This window comes from Jaculus jaculus, chromosome 15 (assembly GCF_020740685.1).
Source record: "Jaculus jaculus isolate mJacJac1 chromosome 15, mJacJac1.mat.Y.cur, whole genome shotgun sequence".
Classification (NCBI taxonomy): Eukaryota; Metazoa; Chordata; class Mammalia; order Rodentia; family Dipodidae; genus Jaculus; species Jaculus jaculus.
In genome coordinates this window covers 50566950-50585067 of record NC_059116.1, presented here as the reverse complement: position 1 = coordinate 50585067, position 18118 = coordinate 50566950, and the positions used below count along the sequence as shown (strand labels likewise).

At 40.3% G+C, this 18118-nt stretch overlaps 1 protein-coding gene and 1 non-coding gene across 19 annotated transcripts in view; one reads left to right on the top strand and one right to left on the bottom strand.

Annotated features, from left to right (window-relative positions):
• Positions 1–17898, top strand: part of Dtna (dystrobrevin alpha) — a 425345-nt gene extending 407447 nt beyond the window's left edge. For 16 of the 18 annotated variants that reach the window (XM_045134780.1, XM_045134782.1, XM_045134795.1 and 13 more), the window contains 6 exons: positions 1078–1237; positions 5312–5401; positions 6351–6516; positions 8929–9061; positions 10456–10504; positions 13897–17898. In XM_045134780.1, coding sequence (XP_044990715.1) covers positions 1078–1237; positions 5312–5401; positions 6351–6516; positions 8929–9061; positions 10456–10473 — 567 coding nt within the window. In that variant the 3' untranslated portion in view covers positions 10474–10504; positions 13897–17898. The remainder of the gene's footprint in view (positions 1–1077; positions 1238–5311; positions 5402–6350; positions 6517–8928; positions 9062–10455; positions 10505–13896) is intronic. The other 2 variants (XM_045134775.1, XM_045134774.1) reach the window with 2 other exon arrangements.
• On the bottom strand, positions 8546–8655 carry LOC123455191. The gene has a single exon (XR_006633742.1). It is a non-coding gene; the product is annotated as a U6 spliceosomal RNA (small nuclear RNA).
• Positions 17899–18118: the final 220 nt, after the last annotated feature.

Sequence of the window (18118 nt, the reverse complement as noted above, 5' to 3'; positions counted from 1 at the left end):
AAGAATATGATTCAGTCATCACTAGGAATGAAGTCTTGTCATTGCAATCACATGGATGTAACTAGGGAGCGTTATGTTAAGTGAAATGAACCAGCACAGAAAAACAAGCTCCACATGATCTCACTAATAACATGGAATATAAAAAGTTGATCTCAGAAAAATGGAGACTTAGATGGTAGTTACTAGAGGCAGGGAAGTAATGGGTAAGGGCTGAGCCTTAGGTACCAACATGCAGTTAGGTAGGACTACAAAGCCCAGTGTGCTATTGCACTGCAGGGCAACCATGGATAACATCACTGTACTCTTCTTTCCAAAAAGCTAGAAGAAAGCATTTTGGATGTTTACCTCATAGAGAAACAATGAATGTTTAAAGATAGAGGTGTTTAACCTGATGTAAACATGATGCATCAAATCTTAACATTCTATCCCATTTGTATGTACAGTTGTTATATACTAGTTAAAATAAGCCAGTCAATGAAAAAAAGATGAAAATTTTAAAAATGAGGTTTTCTTTTCTTCTGCCCCATTCTAGTCAACTCATCACAAAGTAATTTCAAAAAGTTGGCTTCTACTATAAAATAGAGATTAAAAATGTGCTTTTCATTGCATTCTTAATTTGAGACTTAGTATGTGACATCACATAGTGTGAATTATGCACTTAAGATGAGGCCTGGAGAGAATGGTGGAAAATTTAGGAAGCAAAAGTACCACATATATCCCAAGTTCTGTCCTAGCTTGCACTTAAGACTTTTTTTTGCTTCTTGTATTTTCATTCTTCAAGAAGTAAATATCCACACCTTGTAATTCTTTAAATGGACAAATATCTCATATATGATAAAACATCAGTGTGCCAATAGTCTTATCTTTCAATGTTGAATATAAAATTCAAATTTTATAAAATACCTTCCTAAATTATCTAAGCCTGCATCTCAGGTTCAAGATGGTCACTTTGATTTTGTAGTAGTTTTGCCTGCTTTGGAGTTTTATGTCACTGTTTAACACTGTACCTGAGGCATTAGGGAAGGTATGTGCCATTTTCTTTGGAAAGCACATTAATGACTTACCTTGTCTCTACAGACTCAAGGAGCAGGATCTCCTCGCTCCTCCCCCAGCCACACCATCAGCAGGCCCATCCCCATGCCCATCCGGTCAGCATCTACCTGCTCCACACCGACGCACACACCTCAAGACTCTCTCACTGGGGTAGGGGGAGATGTGCAGGAGGCCTTTGCACAAAGTAAGTGTTTTCTTTTGTCATCATTGTTGTTGTCTGCTTTTGCATAACAAACAAGACCCCAAGAGCCACTGAGAGGTGGCAAGTCAATCATCAGACCCCTGTGGGCACTGACAGGGATGTCCATTCACAGCTAAGTATTGCTCTAATTGCAGCCAAGCATAAGACTCTAAGAAAGACATATTTGACCATAGCTTTTTGCATACAGGGAAGCATAGACAAAGCCAAAGCATAGACTGAAAGACCACTGCCACTACAGGTGCCAACAATATTCCATAACTTCAGCTGTACATGAAAATCTAGATGAGTCAAATAAAAGAAATATGAACATATAAAGGAAATATAAATTGTGCACAGTGATAACATAAAGTTTAAATAAACAATATAAACTTTAATAAACATGAATATAAGATAAATGAATGTATATGTATCCAAGAATAGCAAGCATATGAGGAAAAAGAGCTGTTCATGAATTGCATGTGGGGTAATACCTTAACATATTTTAAATGGACAAAAATAACACTGTACTCTATTATGAGGGAAAGAAAGGATCCATAGTAGGGCTACATCTTCCAAACACTGGATATTATTCAAAAGCTGGCTCTCTCATTCAAATAATAATAATAACTTTTGGGGCTTGGGAGATGGCTCAGCTGATAAACTGCTTGCTTTGCAAGTCTGAGAACCTGAATTTCATCCCTAGCACCCATTTGAAGCCAGGTTTGGTATTACATATATGTAATCCCAATACTGGGGACACATAGGCAGTAAGATCCCTGGGGCTCACTAGTTAGCCATTCTAACAAAACTGGTGAGGTCTAGGTTCAGAAAGAGATGTTGTGTCCAAAAATAAGGTACAAAGTAATTGAAGAAATGCCCAACTTTGACATCTGTCCTCCACACATATATGTACACATACTTTGATACTCATACACATGCAAAAGAAAACTTTAGATGGCAAAATGTCATATGTTAAAGACTACAATATTGTCAATTGTACAATATTGTCATATATTAAAACTACAATATTGGCCGGGTGTGGTGGCACACACCTTTAATCCCAGCACTCGGGAGGCAGAGGTAAGAAAATCACCGTGAGTTCAAGGCCACCCTGAGACTAGAGAGTTAATTCCAAGTCAGCCTGGACCAGAGTGAGACCCTACCTCAAAAAATCAAAAAAAAAAAAAAAGTTCATTAAAACTACAATATTGTAAATTACCTTGTGTTTTCTGCTGTAATCAAAGTTTTTACTTTACTTTTACTTTTTTTTTTTTTTACTGCTTTGATTTTCTCATTTAAATGTACTTATTATTTACTTATTCAGTATTGCTTTCTGAGAAATACAAATGAAATGAGACCTAATGCCCTAGCCCACAAACATACATGCTTCATGTAACAGACCGCTCCAGGTTGGCTGAGATGAACTTCCAAACCAGGCACAATTATGGAGGAAGGGACACTTACTGAAGTTTACAGATCCAGGAGAGGTTCCATAATGGTAGAAGAAGTTGGCCCCCTCATAAAAGGACCAGGAAGAGAGACAAAAAGCCAAAAGCAAAAAGCAAAACCACATAGCACACTTCAGGAACTCCAGGCAAAACTAGGCGCTTTACATATCTTTAGATCAGAATTTCATACCCACCACCACACCTTAAGATCTGCCTGGTGATACCTCCTCAAGTCAGGTGGCTGCAGATCCAAACGACAAACAAATAAAACACCAAATATACTGGGGGTCATCTATTTAAACTACTACATTCCACCCCTGGCCCCAAATAGATTCAATACCATCACACATTGTAAATTGTATTCAGTCCAATTTCAAAGGTCTCCAAAGTCTTTACCAACTTAAGATAGTTCCAAAGTCCCTAGCCTCATCTGAGATTTAAAATTATCTCTTAGCTGAGAGTCCTATAAAATCAAACAAGTTATATACTGTCAACAGATAAAGGCACAGAGTAAAAATTTTCAGCTAATACAAGGCATAGCAAGTAGAGACTAGAACAATGCAAACTCAACCACCATCAAGCAGACATCAAACTTCTGCAGTGCAAATCCAGAGACTGGCAGGCTCCATATTTTCCAATTCCACACCTCCAGCTGGGCTGAGTAGCATGGAAAGCTTCTATCCCTAGCTAACAGCCTCCATGGTAGCTCTTGCACAGTACTGGTATATCCAAAACATCCTCAGATCTCCATGCAAACCATAGTCCATCTTCCAAAGATTCTTCCAGCCTATCAGGGTCATCATGCCCTGCCTCATTCCACATCTCAGCAGTGGCTCCTGGTACCATGTGTGTACTTCTTGACCCACTCCATGTATTTTTCATGATTCTAAAACTAATACAAGGTGTTCAGGACACAGCAATATTCTTAATTCAGGGATGAAATAAATTGTAACCTTTAAAAGCAGGTTCCTTCTCCAGTCAACTCTTTCCAAAAGAGTTACCATTTCTAACAGTCTTTCCTTAGGCATCCTCTCCACTGTTTAAATGTAAAGCAGTTGGGCCATCTTCTTTAAGATTGCTAATGTGTTTGACAATAGCAGCTTCGGTAACCTCTAAAATCTCTCAGTCCAATACTTTTACCCAAGCACATCAGTCCCTTATAAATTTAACCTTGGTCAAACTCTCTGGGCATGGGCAGATGAATGCAGCCAGCCCTTATGCTGGTAGCCCAGTTCCAACAAAGTCCTCTGTTGTCTTTTCTTCCCTTTAGAAAGTTCATAAGCCAAGCCTCCTAGTTCAATTCTCTCAGCATTTAGCACTTTCAAACTTTCACAGGAATAGTCCTTAAGACTTGGCTAACCACTCCAGAAGGCATCTTCAGTTGTAAAGACCATGCCAGTTCCTCCAAAACAAAAGTTCCAAAACACCAAAATGCACATGGTCAGATTTAGTTCATCCCACTCCTGGTACCAATTTCAGTAGTAGACAGTTTCAAGTTTGCTGAGATGAACTTCCAACCCAGACACAGTTAAGGAGGAAAGGATATTTATTGAAGCTTACAGATCCATGGAATGTTCCATAATGGTAGAAGAAGTTGTCCCCCCACATAAAAGGACGAGGCAGAGAAAGAAAAAACAAAAAGCAAAACCACACAGCACATTTCAGGAACTCCAGACAGAACTAGGCACTTTGCATGGTTTTAGATTGTAATTTCAAACCCACCACCATACCTTAACATCTGCCCCGTGAGACCTCCTCAAGCTAGGTGGCTGCAGATCCAAACTACAAACTAATAAAACACTAAATATATTGGGGCCATCTATTCAAACTAACATACTTCATAACCTCATTTGTAAGTCACCTATTTGGAGTCTTAAGCCTTTTTTCTCCAAAGATGTTTGATATATCTTGCCCCATTTGCAAACCAACCCACACATGTCCATTTGACCATTAGCATGCCTGATATGTAAGACTCACCTTTCTTCACTAATCACTACCTTCCAGAATTAACTAAGTCCAGGTTTGGGTATCAAACAATAACTGCCTGTTGTCTCAGCAGAAGGAGCATGAAGCCTCATCTTTTTTCCAGTTTCAGGGAGAATCAAATGCATGATGTTCTATTTCTACAAAGTGCTCAATTTTTATAGGAGGAACTCTGGAATCCCTGATAAGAAAAATAGGCTGTGCTGGCAGACACAATCCAGTGTGCTAAACCACAAGGTAATGGCAGAATAGCAGCTGCTTGGAAGGTGCAGCTTTCTTGACAAGCCAGACTTTTCATTCATATGACCTGTGTCCTTAGCAGGATAACCATACTTGCTGGCTCACCTGGGAGTATGTCAGCTTGTTCCAGGTGACCCAATTTATTAATGTGTATCACTTTCCTTTTCAGTTTTTTTTTTCCAGTTTGACTAATACATTATATGAACTGCCACCATTAGCCATGTCTTTTAAAATCAGAGGCCACTGTATTTTTTTTCAGGAAATAAACCAAAGCACTTCTAAACACAAAGTCTTGCAAGTGTTCTTGCTACAGGCCATCAGTGGAGATGATAGAAAAACAACATACAAATTTGAAGTGAAAGAAAAGCTGTGGATATTTTAAAATACAATTTATTCTTTATTGAAGGTTCAAGAAGAAACTTAAGGAATGACTTGCTGGTGGCTGCAGACTCTATCACTAATACCATGTCATCTCTGGTGAAGGAGCTGAACTCTGGTGAGTTCTTGATGCCCTCTCATCTATGGGCTCACCAGGAAAGATGCACAGATATGGGGAGTCCTTCAGAAGACCTAGTTGTCAAATATAAGTGGATATTTGAGGAGCCTATGTAAAGGCCAAGGTATAATGGCACATGCCTGTAATTCAAGGGCTCTGAAATCTGAGGGCACACTACAACAGTGGGATGCTAAACAAAGGTCTATGTGATATTTTGTTGACATATTCGGATTTTTGGTAATGTTTATATTTAACTTCTAAAATTACTCATATGAACTCAATAAGATTGTCCAAAAAATGGCGAAGTTTAAAAAAGAAAAAGAAATTGGCCTGTAGTTCTGGAATCCAAAGAGCCACAGTTACCACATATGTGACCATAGTTGAAGTTATTTCATAATGTTAGCTATTTTATGTCAACTTTATTGATTTGGAATCCATGATTATTTGAATGAGGCTAAAATGAAGCTTACTCTTACAATATATTCAAGAAGACATGTGCCTGAAAAATATATAACACAAAAGTGTGGAAGGCACTTTCACATTCTCATGTTTTTAAAACTTGAGCAGCATGAATATTCAAATAAATATCTCACCAGTTACTAGCATATCTCCACCTAATACTTCAAACATACAACAAATCAGAAAATTTATGAGTCATGGCAAATTTAATGAAGATTTTTATAGAGAGGGAAAAAGTAAATTTTTAAGAAGTCAGTTCTAAAATAAAACTTCCTCATGACATTTCTGAGATTTTAATAAAAAAGTATTTTACACCAAATTCTTTGATAGTAATTCACGTCATTGTAAATTTTCAGTTTGGAAAAAAAAAAATGACAAAGGTACCCTACCTGGCCAATGCCAGATGCAGCCAGGGTGACTCATGAGGGGCTCAGTCCTTTAAGCACAGGTCATGAATTAACAAGTCATTCTGTCTTCAATTGCCCCCTAGAGGTGGTGAGTGAAGCAGATAGTAACATGGATTCTGAATTTGCAAGGACCCAGTATGAGGACCTGGTTCCATCACCAACCTCTGAAAAGGCGTTTCTAGCGCAAATCCATGCCAGAAAACCTGGGTACATTCACAGTGGAACTACCAGTACCGGGCATGGTGACATGTGAGTATCTTGTACCTGGAGATATTTTCTCAGTAGCATAATGGGCTGTACATGTACATGCTTGTTTGGCTCTTTACTGTGAAAAGGGGGATGCTGTGACAGAAGAGTGATGTGTTTAAATGTGGTCTTGGACTCTTACCCCAGAACAATTTCCAGAAAGTACCAGTAGCCTAAACCAACCATGCTTATTGAGAGTATGAGCCCAAATGCTCATCAATTTGTCATGTAGTTACATCCCAATAAAAAGTAAGTTGAAAATGCAGCTAACTGAACCAACCTACAGAACAACACAGCTTAACACAACACTAGACTATCATGGCCCTCAATCAGTTGAAAGTAGTCAGTAGTGGAGACCAATGCCAAAAGAGTATGGCAAAGTTAGGTGGGGATAGGGCTTGCAGGGCACAGCCTGGGTGGGCAAAAGTAGGAAGAAGAAAGGGAAGGAAATGGGTGAAGGACTTAAGAGTGATGAGAAATGTGGACAAGGGATAGGGAAGAAAATTGCAGAACATTAAACCAACTACAGAAGGGTGAGGCTTCATGTGGAAAGTGTTTCAGACTGCTCTACAAAAATAGACTGGCTGTTTTTAAAAACCAAGTGCAGAAACCAACCAGAAGCCCTTCTGGTGTTTTGGCTCTCAATCTTAGTGTGTGAAATCCCAGCCATAATGGAGTTATAAAGAGGCCTGGTTTGGAAGCCAGCTGTGAACCAACAGCCTGAAAGCTCAAAACAAAAGAGTTACAGCATAATTTAAAATGGCAGCACATGTCTGCTTCTAATTTTAGTCTGCTTTTTTACCCTTTGCTCTAAAAGTTAGGATTATTTGATTTGCTAGTCAAATTGATGAAACTGGGGGCAGACAGTTCAGTGGATAAAGTGCTTGTTGTGTAAACCTGAACACCTCTACTCAGATCTCCAGAACACAGAGAAAACTGGTGTGCCTCTCGTAAGCCGGGAGACAGAGACAAGAACGTCCTCCTGTAGCTTGCAGACCAGCTAATGTGCTAAATACATTGGTGAGTGACAGACCCTGCCTCAGACAAGGTGGAAAGCATACAAACAAAACTGTCTCTGAGCCATGGTACACGTGCACCCATACTCCATCATTCACACACACATCAAAAATAATTAAAATAAATAAATAAATACAACAAAATGGCGAATTTTCACCTACTTTGTCTAGTAAATGTCTATTTATTATTATTCATTTTGATGCTAACTGCCTAAAATTTCTTTGTCCCAATCCTCAAATCCAATACTATTAATCTTTCCCAACCTGCTGTCCCTGTGATGCCAAGGGAGCAGAACCAGCCACCAAGAAATGATTTGGGGGTTGAAAAGGGACTGTTCAGAGACCCATTTTGGCTGACTCCCAAACCTCCAAAACTAACAAGCCTACCAACAAAACAAACATGAGCAGTGACATTTAATGCCCAGCCCAGAAACTCCTTGACCAATACTCTCCTTTCAGGGGATGTTTACCTATCTAAAAATGGGCTTTCAATCTACCCCAAGTTTATTGGAATATCACTACATGACAAATTTACCCCAAGCATAAGGTAGCCATATGAGTTAAGTGATGAATTTGTGTTCAGCCCCACAAAGTCCTTTACACTATCTGGAATGAACATATAGAGATAGAGGACCATGTTAGTGTGTGAGATTATTTATCCATATTTTACAGTTCTATTGAACAATGTGAATGGCCCTTTCATATTTGGAGCTATGTTAAATTTGTAAAGTCAAGATCTGCGGGTGAGATAAGCCTTTATAGTATCAAGTTGCTGAGGTTATAAGATTCGATTCTACAGAAAACTAAAGTGTGTGTGTGTGTGTGTGTGTGTCTAAAGAATTACATCATGAGCAAATGTTCTTAGGAATTATTTCACTAGAGGGCTCACTCTTCTTTTGGTTTTGAATTCTGTTTTAAAAAGAAAACTCTTAAACTATATATGTTCCCTCAAAAGACAATTTTGCCCTTTTATTGAAAGTAATATATATTTGTATTTAGTGCATGAACATACACTATAAAATTCCAGGTTTTACAGAATTATGGAGTGTATATCATCTTGCACAGGAGCATGCTAATCTTTTATGTATCATTTCAATTATAGGATATGTGCTGCCAAAGGGAGCACAAGTTTGCCTTTTTAAAAATGTTAGAATATTGAAATGGTCACCCATTCCTATAGGCCCTGAGAAATACACAAATGACCAGTGATTGTCAGACTGCCACAGAAAAAGTTTGCATGAAAATTGTATATTGCCCTAGACCTCAGTTGTTTAAAGTTTTCCTTTAGGTCAAAGAAGGCATGGACATGAACTGGAGGGCTGATATGGCCAACACACGAGTTCCATTCATGCTTCTCTGCCAAGATTTGCTCTCTGTATCATTTGTGGTTTCTTACCAGAGTTACGGAAGATGGTATTCCCTATGCCCAAGCGGAGGATGAGAACTATGAGGATGACTCTGTCCGGCAGCTGGAGAATGAGCTGAAGATGGAGGAGTACCTGAAGCAGAAGCTGCAGGACGAGGCCTGTCAGGTACCAGGAGGCAGGCCCACTACCCAGTACCATCCACAGTCCTGGCAAATTCAGTGCTTCCTCCCTCTTGCCATTCACCTTTCCCAAATATTGAGATGGTATTTCAGTCAGTCAACATTTTAAATACATCTAATACCTGTCACTCACCCTGCATTCTTCTAAGTTATGGTCTGGGAAATGAAAGGAGACCTATGACATTAGCAGAAGCATGGTGACTGACAGTCCAAACTCTTCTAGGATCATTAGAAAAGATGTTGTTTTTTTTTTTTTTTTCTCATGACTTAAAAAATAAAGGATTCAAAGAACATAGCACAGGGACATTGAATGAGGACGAATCTTCTCCCTGTTTTCAGACATTTGTCCTCAGCCTTCCTCCCTGACTATGTCATACCAACTACAAGGAAGGATGTAAACAGCACTTACCGGGAAGTCCTGGAGGAACCACAAGCCTTGTTCAGCAAGGTGTAAATAAATACATATTAAGATGGCCTGAGTCACACTAATCCATCTGATAAGTCACAGAGCATAGCTCATACAATCAGGAATAGATGCCCTATGGGGTTGTTCTACGCCCTTGGTCATCCACAGGTGAGCAGTTGAGTTCTGGGGGCTCAGGGATATTTGCCTTGTAGAGACCTGTTGGTCCCCAGCCCCAGTAGGATAATGTTTTCCTGTCAGGTATTTTTTCCAGTGGCCACACAAGCTTTTTCCACATTGTTAGGTCAAAAGTGGCTCATTCTGACAGTGAAGGGCAGAGAGGCAGAGGGAACAAATTATCTCCGGCTACTCTTCTATTTATAGTCCAAGCCTTGAAGTATTTCCCAAAGAATACCATAGCATGAGAAACTGAAGGCCTGGTAGCTATAGACATCACATGTGACTCTGCTCATGGAGGGAGAGATGTAGCTAGATAATCAGTGTTAGGTTCATGCTGCCTGGGTATCCCTCTACAACCTCACATCATCTCCTGTGTTTCTATAACAACAGTAACTGAAATTCTAGAAGCTCATTTTTTTTTCAGAAGGAAGGTTAGATTTTTAGATGAAATAGGAATTTAACCTACATGAATGAAATGAAAGAGGATTCTGTTTATGACCTGAAGATCCAGTTTTTGCCATGTCTGGTAAATCTTTAGTTTCTCTTTCTCGACTTGTCTGTCCATGCCTGGTGACTTCAGGTAAAAGCAAGGGAGGTGCTGATACATCCTGAAGTGTGGTGACATGGTTTTGCTTGAATATCCTGTGAGCCAATGGTGACTAGACGGGTCAGAATGCTGCTCTTGTTCATTGGACTCTCTCTGTCTCTGTGCATGGCTTCCAGCCAAGTAATTCACCAGCTTGACTGCATCACTGACTTGACATATCACGTTTCTTGTGCCCTTTTTCACCCCACAGGTCAGCTTGCAAGGTTGAATGCAATATCCTTTTATCACTCTCCTCTCAAGTAAGTACCCTCTTGTTTGGGAGGAAACATGGACACTGTATGCTGAGTTCTGATAACTTGCCACCTAAACTCACAATTGCTCCATTAGGTGTTTCTTTCTATGATACACATCTTTCCTAATGCTATCAGAGAATTGCCTCCAAACACAGTGACATTTATAACCTAGTGGGAATACCCTTAGAGCTCCTTGAGAGTTGACTGTCAACCCAGACACTGAGCATGGGAACTTCCATAGCACCAGAGATACACCGGAAATCCTGTCATGCCACTGATGGCCTCAGGGTCACTGCCTCTTTAGCACTCGAGAAGGAAAAGACAGAGTGGCCTCAGCATCTCTTGAGGGTCAGCTCCTTAGTCATGCTGTACTCAGGACCCCTAAAGACCACATGTGTGCATCTTAGCAATGACTGCAATATCAACTGCTATTGAACAGAGGGAAATTCTATAGCCTCATATTTTGAAGATGACTAATTCAAATCCATTGTGGAATTCAGTGAGATATAAGGTATTTAAAATATGTGGCATGTTATCCCACTCTAAGGATTTACTTAAATACATGTAAAATCTCTAAGATTTGTGGTATATATTCATGTCTGTGCAAGTATATGTGGACAAAGCCAGAGACATCATCCACCTTTTTCTTTTCTGAAACAGGGTCTCTTGTTTACCTAGAACTCAATAATTAGGCCAGGCCGGCTGGCCAGAGAATCCAAAGGTCAGCCTTTCTCCAACTCCCAGCACAGGGACTACTAGTAGGTACCACCATACCTAGACCTTTAACATGGGTTCTAGGGACAAGATCCAGGTCATCTTGCTTGCAAAGCAAGCATATTACTGACTAAGCTGTCTCCTTCCTGTGCCCTCAAGATTTTTTAACTATAGAAAGAGTAGCTCTTGCCTGGCTGTATGTCTTGAGTGTAACAGTATGAGGCATAAACTCTGAAACTATTAGATCCATTTTAAATACAGACTCCACCAAAGCCTAGCAGCCTACATTTATCTATCTACTACATTTATCTATCAAGCCTGTTGAGCTTCAGCTTCATCTGAACATCACACCATCATACCCACCTCACACAGGAGCTTGATCCCTGACGGACACACCACCTAAAGCTTGCACATAGATGCCTCACTATGCTCCACGCTTTGCACACAGTTCCTTCCATATCTGGGAACTGCTGTGGTGCTGAAGTAAGTGTGTGGAAGCCTCAGATTCATAACTAGCATGTTGTCTGTACTTTGATAAATGGGCCTAGGACTCATCTACATGCAGTGATTCCAGAGACCTTGGGATCTACTGCCCCATAAGTCTAAATATTTCTCTGGCTTCATTTTATGGCCACGTAGTTGTTCCCTAAATGTCCCACAGTTATCTAACTAGTGTGGCCATAAAAATTGTGTCTCCTTTAGTTACATTCCTTCCTAGCTACGGGGCAGTTGACAATAAATTCTATCAAACCCGTTTGCTAGTTTTATAAGTTTCTTCAATGACATTTTAATTATCAATGAACACACACAAGTTCAAACACTGAACATCCTGTCTCAGTCCTTAGGATCAAGAAAGTGAAATGACTCCAGGGACATAAAGCTTGTGGGCTACAAGGTGGGGCATCGTAGACCTCACTCTGTTCTCCCTCCCTTGCATTTGAATGTATACCACCACACAGTCTCTAGATTCACTATGACAACAGGGGAAATAATTCCCAGGAGTAGTTTCTAAAAATATTCATTCAAGTTAAAACAAACCTAGTCCCAGAGGAGAAGTCTTTTCCTTTAATAACATTTCTTGTCTCTCAGCTCCAACTTTTTTTCTGTGTAATATTGAAACAATGGTAGCTAGTTCTTGGGAAAAAAAGTTTTTAAGTCTAATAAAATGATCTTGACATCAATTCATGCAATAAATAGTATTGGGTTCTTCTTGTACCTAAAAGCCAAAATTTGCAGTACCTTAGAAGTTTATAGGGCACACTTTAATCATTTGTAGGAAATTCAGGAGTGAGAAATAAAACAGTTGGAGCCTCTGCCATCTGCCTTACTAGCATTCCATAGCAGTCTGAACATGAACCACCCTGTGGTTAAATCAGCCACTTGGGCAAAATGTATTTAAAAGTTGATAGAACACTAAAAGGATAGTAAATTTCATATCTATAGCTAGTTTTAGCCTACTATGTATTGAATGTACCCAGCCAATACAATCGAACTTTTAGGACAGCATACATTATTAAACTATTTTTTTGACTTTGTGACTGTGTTTTAAAGCCAAAACTCACCCAAAAGTATATGCATCACTTATTCAGAGGTGCTGACCCAACTTCATTGGCTTAACATCCATCAGCCATTCATCATGGCATAGCCCTTCATGGACAAGAAACAGACACAAAAGACTCATTCTCTGCTAGAGGAAGGTCGTATAAACCTGCGCTTAAAGCACCAGTGTTGAACGGAGTGCTTAGTCCACTGATTTTTATCCAGGCACGTATCAGGAAGCAGTGAACAGAATAGCCCTTAGTTTGATGTCCTACAATTATCAACTTTGACTTGGTCAAATCTTTTACTTACTCCTTTTCCAGTCTCTGTCCACATAAAACACTTGTCTCCTTGTCCAGTCATATGTACTCCCAGAAATTAGGGAATCAGATCAGGGAAAGTTTATATTTTTTGGTGTGTGTGTGGGATGTGTATGTGTGGTGTGTGTATGTGTTTTCATATTTGGTATGCATGTGTATGTTCATAAGTGTGTGTGCATCTGGTTTCCACATTGCTGTGGAAACCAGAGGTCAATGCCAGTGGTCTTCCTCAATGGCTTTCCATGTTACTTATTGAGACAGGCCTTCTCTTTGAACCCACAGCTTTCCAATTTGGCTTGTGTAGCTAGTTAGCTTGCCCTGGGATCTGCCTTTTATTGCTTTCTCAGTGCTGGGACTACAGGTGTGTAGCACCATACCTGGAATTTATATGGGTGCTGGGGATCCAAACTCAGGTTTTCACACTTGGGTGACAAGTGCTTTACCAACTGAACCATCTTCCCAGGCCTGGAAAATGAAATTTTAAAACTTAACACAGCATTCTGATGAAGGGGCATTGATTGATATCACCTCAGCATTCAGTAGGCAGCATAGATATTTCTGTTTGTGCGGCTTTAACTCTCCGCAGGCCTCATGTGTACCTCAGGTGCCCCTAAGACGGGCTTAGCAAGGGGAACCCCCTTTCCTCTCTTCTAGAAAGTGCAACAGCACATGGTATCAAAGGATATTCACCCCTAAATTTCATGGGAAATAGTGTGCTTGAGAGTATATACATGTGTGTGTAAAAGGGGGTTCCTAAGTCTCATAGCCATAATTTAGAAATAGTTTTCATTCTACTTAAAAAACCTCCACATTCCTTATTCCCAGGTAAGCTATAGTCAGACAGATGATGACAGTAACACGCAAGCTGGAGATGGAGAGCTGTGCTCACAGAGAGGAGGAAGAAGCAGTCTGGCAGCAGCCTCGCTGGAGGAGGAGCCACCAACCACACCCAGCAGCTCCTGGCACCCCCACCCTAAAGATGTGTTCCGATGCCTGTAGTGCAGCTAATGTTCTGTTCTGAGATTTGTAGTTCCTAGGTGTGTGTTTTAGAGAGTGAGGAAGACTTTTCTTCCAAGATAATTTATCAGCTCCATCTCACATGGCTCATCCCTGTTTCAAAACAAACATACAGAGGCTGAGAACCTGCTGCTGTTACACACGATGGCAGTATTAACAAGCATTTTAAACCTTTGCACATGACCTTGAACCTGTTCAGTTTACAATGACAATATTAATACTGTTTATAGCTAGAGGTTTGATTTCTGGATTCTTTGACACTTTAGTAACCGTTTATTGTACACTGTACATTTTGTTTCCACAGCAGTTGGGAAAAAACAACCACTTCCCATTGGATTTGGTTCCTGAGTGTACAGACTCAGATTCAGAGCCCAGAAGCCAAGAATGGTCCTTGGCCTGAACTTGGCTGTAAGTCCCTATGAGCAGCGACTTGAACCAAACCCCAGGAATCACCCATTCCCGGGGACTTCTTTCCAACTTGGGGTTGTTTTCTTTCAAAATATTCTAACAAGTCAGCCATAGAATTTAGTGTAAATACTTTTTCCAAATAGATAGCATATTCAAAAAAAAGAGAACATTCAAATTATATAGAATCTAGTTTTTAAAATCAGCACAGATCTTCTTAAAAACTGTGAACTATGTTTTGAAATACTCGTTACTAAACCACAGGTGCCATAAAATCCCCAGATGGACTAAAGTTACCTGCACTCTTCCATGGTCGTGTTCTTCGCATTGTACCCTTAGGACGCATGTCTCACACAGCACTGCTCATTCACAAGTTCCCACGTCGGGTCATCCGGAGGCCTTCAGCTTTAAATGTACAGGCTTAAAGTGCGCTTGCAAATGTTCCTCTCCTTTTCTTTCTGAATGTTTATTGCCTTTGCAGCCACCTGTTCTGCATGCAGTATCGTGTGGTCATGTGAAAGGAGACAGGCTCTTCACATCATCATGTTGGGATTTTGCACTCAGTCTGAAGCTGATGTGCAAAACAACTATCAAAGACAATGGATACAAGACTGTGGATGGGCCTTTATGAGGCCGCTTTTAGGGATTCTGGGAAAAATGGAAAAATTATCATTTGTTTCAAGATTGGAGGTGGAAAGAAAAAAAAGCCAGTATGATGTTGGCTATATTATGCTTGAATGAGCAGCTTCTCTGGAATTCACATTTTTCCTTTGAAAGAAAGAAGAGAACATCATGGCAGAATATTGGGTCTGAAATTATGCCCCTCAGACCAGCAGCATCAGAATCACCTAGAAAAGTCTTAAAAATGCACCCACACTTAAGTTCCAGCCCAGTCCTTAGAATCAGAACCCTGGGATCTGGGCCTAGAAATTAATGTTTTAATCAGTTCTCCTAATGATTCTGATGCATGCTAAAGACTGAAAAGTACTGTCTTATAATCAAGTTGCAGTCTCTGAGAAGGCCTTATTTGGGGTTGGGAACATAGCTTACTTGGTAGAGTGTTTGCCTAGCATGTATCAAACACTAGATTTGATCCCTAGCACTGCATAAACTAGGTGCAATGGCCCCTATATTCCCATAACTTGGGAGGTGAAGGTAGGAGGACCAGAAGTTCAAGTTAAGCCTCCACTACTAATGAGTTTGAGGCCAGCCTGGGTATATGAGACTGTCTCAAAACCAAAATAAAGGCCTTATTCAGAATAAGTGAAAAGGGTTTTAAGTCAAACTCAAAGTTTGGTGATTCAAAGCTGGCAGGGCAGTTTGTGGGTGGCAGCTGAGAATACACCTGATCAGGGTATTATGTTATGGTAGCCACACCTGGCCAGGGCATTTGTTGGGTGGTAGCTGAGCACACACCTGGTTGGGGTAATAGGTGGTAGTAGCCTCACTCCTGGTCAGGTATTGTGGGTGGTAGCTAGAACATACCTGGTCAGGGTAGTAGGTGATGGTAGCTTCACACCTGGCCAGGTACTGGTGGGTGGTTACTGAGAGCCACCTCTGTGCCATCTTCAGGTCCCATCTACAAAGGGTCATCAGCAGTCTTGCCTCAGTACATAGTCAAAAACTATCTCCTCAACTGCCCTTTGGAGAAAAATCACTTGTTTGGGGGATAATAAAGTGCTTGTTTGGCATCAGTAATGGACCCTGTGCTGTCCCCAGATTTATTTAACCATACTTCCATTCCAAAAGCCCACCTCACAAAAGTCCCTGAGCATAGGCTAGCACCAAAGTCGCACAAGTGCATGGTTCTCTGATTTCTTTGCACGGGTGGAGTCTACTGCAGGTTTTGTTCTTATGTCTACATGTTGATCTCTCTTCCCCTGCCCAGCCATTGTGAAACCACACCTCTCTCATGGTGCAGGTGGACACTGGTGCCTCATACTCAGTACTGGAAACCACTACATCCCAGTTACCCTACATTACTGTCAGCTCTGGATCAGAGCCAGTAGTTCTTAAACTCTGACCCTTCAAGTGGCCCTCAGCCTCCGACTGGACTGAGCTGACCTATATTGTCTCAGTGTTTCTTCATCAAAATGTGTGTCTAAGGTTTGAACTCTTCTGCTGAAAACCTCCCCACTTGTCACAGGTTCCATTGCCAACCAGCATCGTCATAAGGTGTTCATTCCGTCTTACAAAGAACTCTGGAAACCATCTTCAATGACTAATTTCTCACTAACTGGCCACCTTTTCTCTCTCTTAGCTCCACGTCCGCACTGAGACCAGACCCAAGCACCTCAGTCCTGTAATCGAGACAAAATGGCATGTGTTGTTTTGGGGTTTTGTGATCGTTGGTGGATTTCTTTCCTTGGCTCTCCAGGTTTACTTTGGAGGCCTGCTCTAAGTGCAGACCCAGTAGGTTTCTTCTGTTTTGTCCATTAGATACCACTCCGTCTTGCAGGGGTTCTTTCTTGTTCCACAAGAAATTGCACGTCCATTTCCATCAGAGCTGATCGCCTATCAATGTGCACTGGTCTAACACAGCCAACCCTTCCACACACACATAGCACTATGGTGACAGAGGAGGGGGAAATCTACTGGAAAGGATTCAGGAATCCGTTGTGGTTGGTCCGGACGGAAGTTGGGGTACGTTTGGTTGGTCAGAGGGAGATGCACTGGAGATTGTGAACATGCATTCTGAATTATCTATGATAAGGCAGGGAAGGTTCATGTGTAAGTAGTAATGTGAACTGAATTGCATTGAGTGTGGCCTTTGTTGTGATATACTATGTATTTTTTATATGCATGATCCAAACTGTTACAACATAATTTAGCACTAATGTCTGCTCTTATTTTGATCATATTCATCACCCATATTAGTTCCTGGCTATTAACTGTAGATAGATCATGTAATACATCAACCTTTGGTTTTGTTGCTATATTCACTTTGGTTTGATTCCATACAAGGAAACACACACACAAAAAAAAAAAAAAAGAAGAAGAAGAAGAAAAAGGAGCTCCACTGAATCCTCTAAAGAAATGACATTTTTACTTTGAACCAAAAAGAAAAAAAATCAGAAGTATACATTACATCTTGAGGCTAATTAACATAAGACATGTTTAATTATGACTACTGTAATATGATGCCATTTGAAATAACCAATTCAGAAACACTAAAGATTTCACAATATTCATTGCTATTGTAACAAAACTATGATGGTATGGAGTTTTGTATTGCTGTTAGGTATTGTTTTATGTGTGTGTGTGTGTGTGTGTGTGTGTGTGTGTGTGTGTGTGTGTTGGAACCTCCTGGGGACATGTTATATTTTGGAGTGATTTATCTATTTAATTGTGTGTCTATATTTTGGAATGGAATTATTTCTTCATTAAAAATGTTTTTAAAAACTCTATCTTGCACTAATTATTTCCTGGCTTAAGTGAATCTTTCTTAGAGCAACTTAGACTCTGTTCAAGGAAGATAGATCATGTCCTGCCTATGTGGAAAATATATATTGAAGGAATGTGGAACAACTGAGGATACTTCAACTTCTTCTATAAGTGTTTTAACAGATTTGAGTTTAAAAAACAGATTAAGTGTCAAAACTTATCTAAATTTTAGTGTTATGGA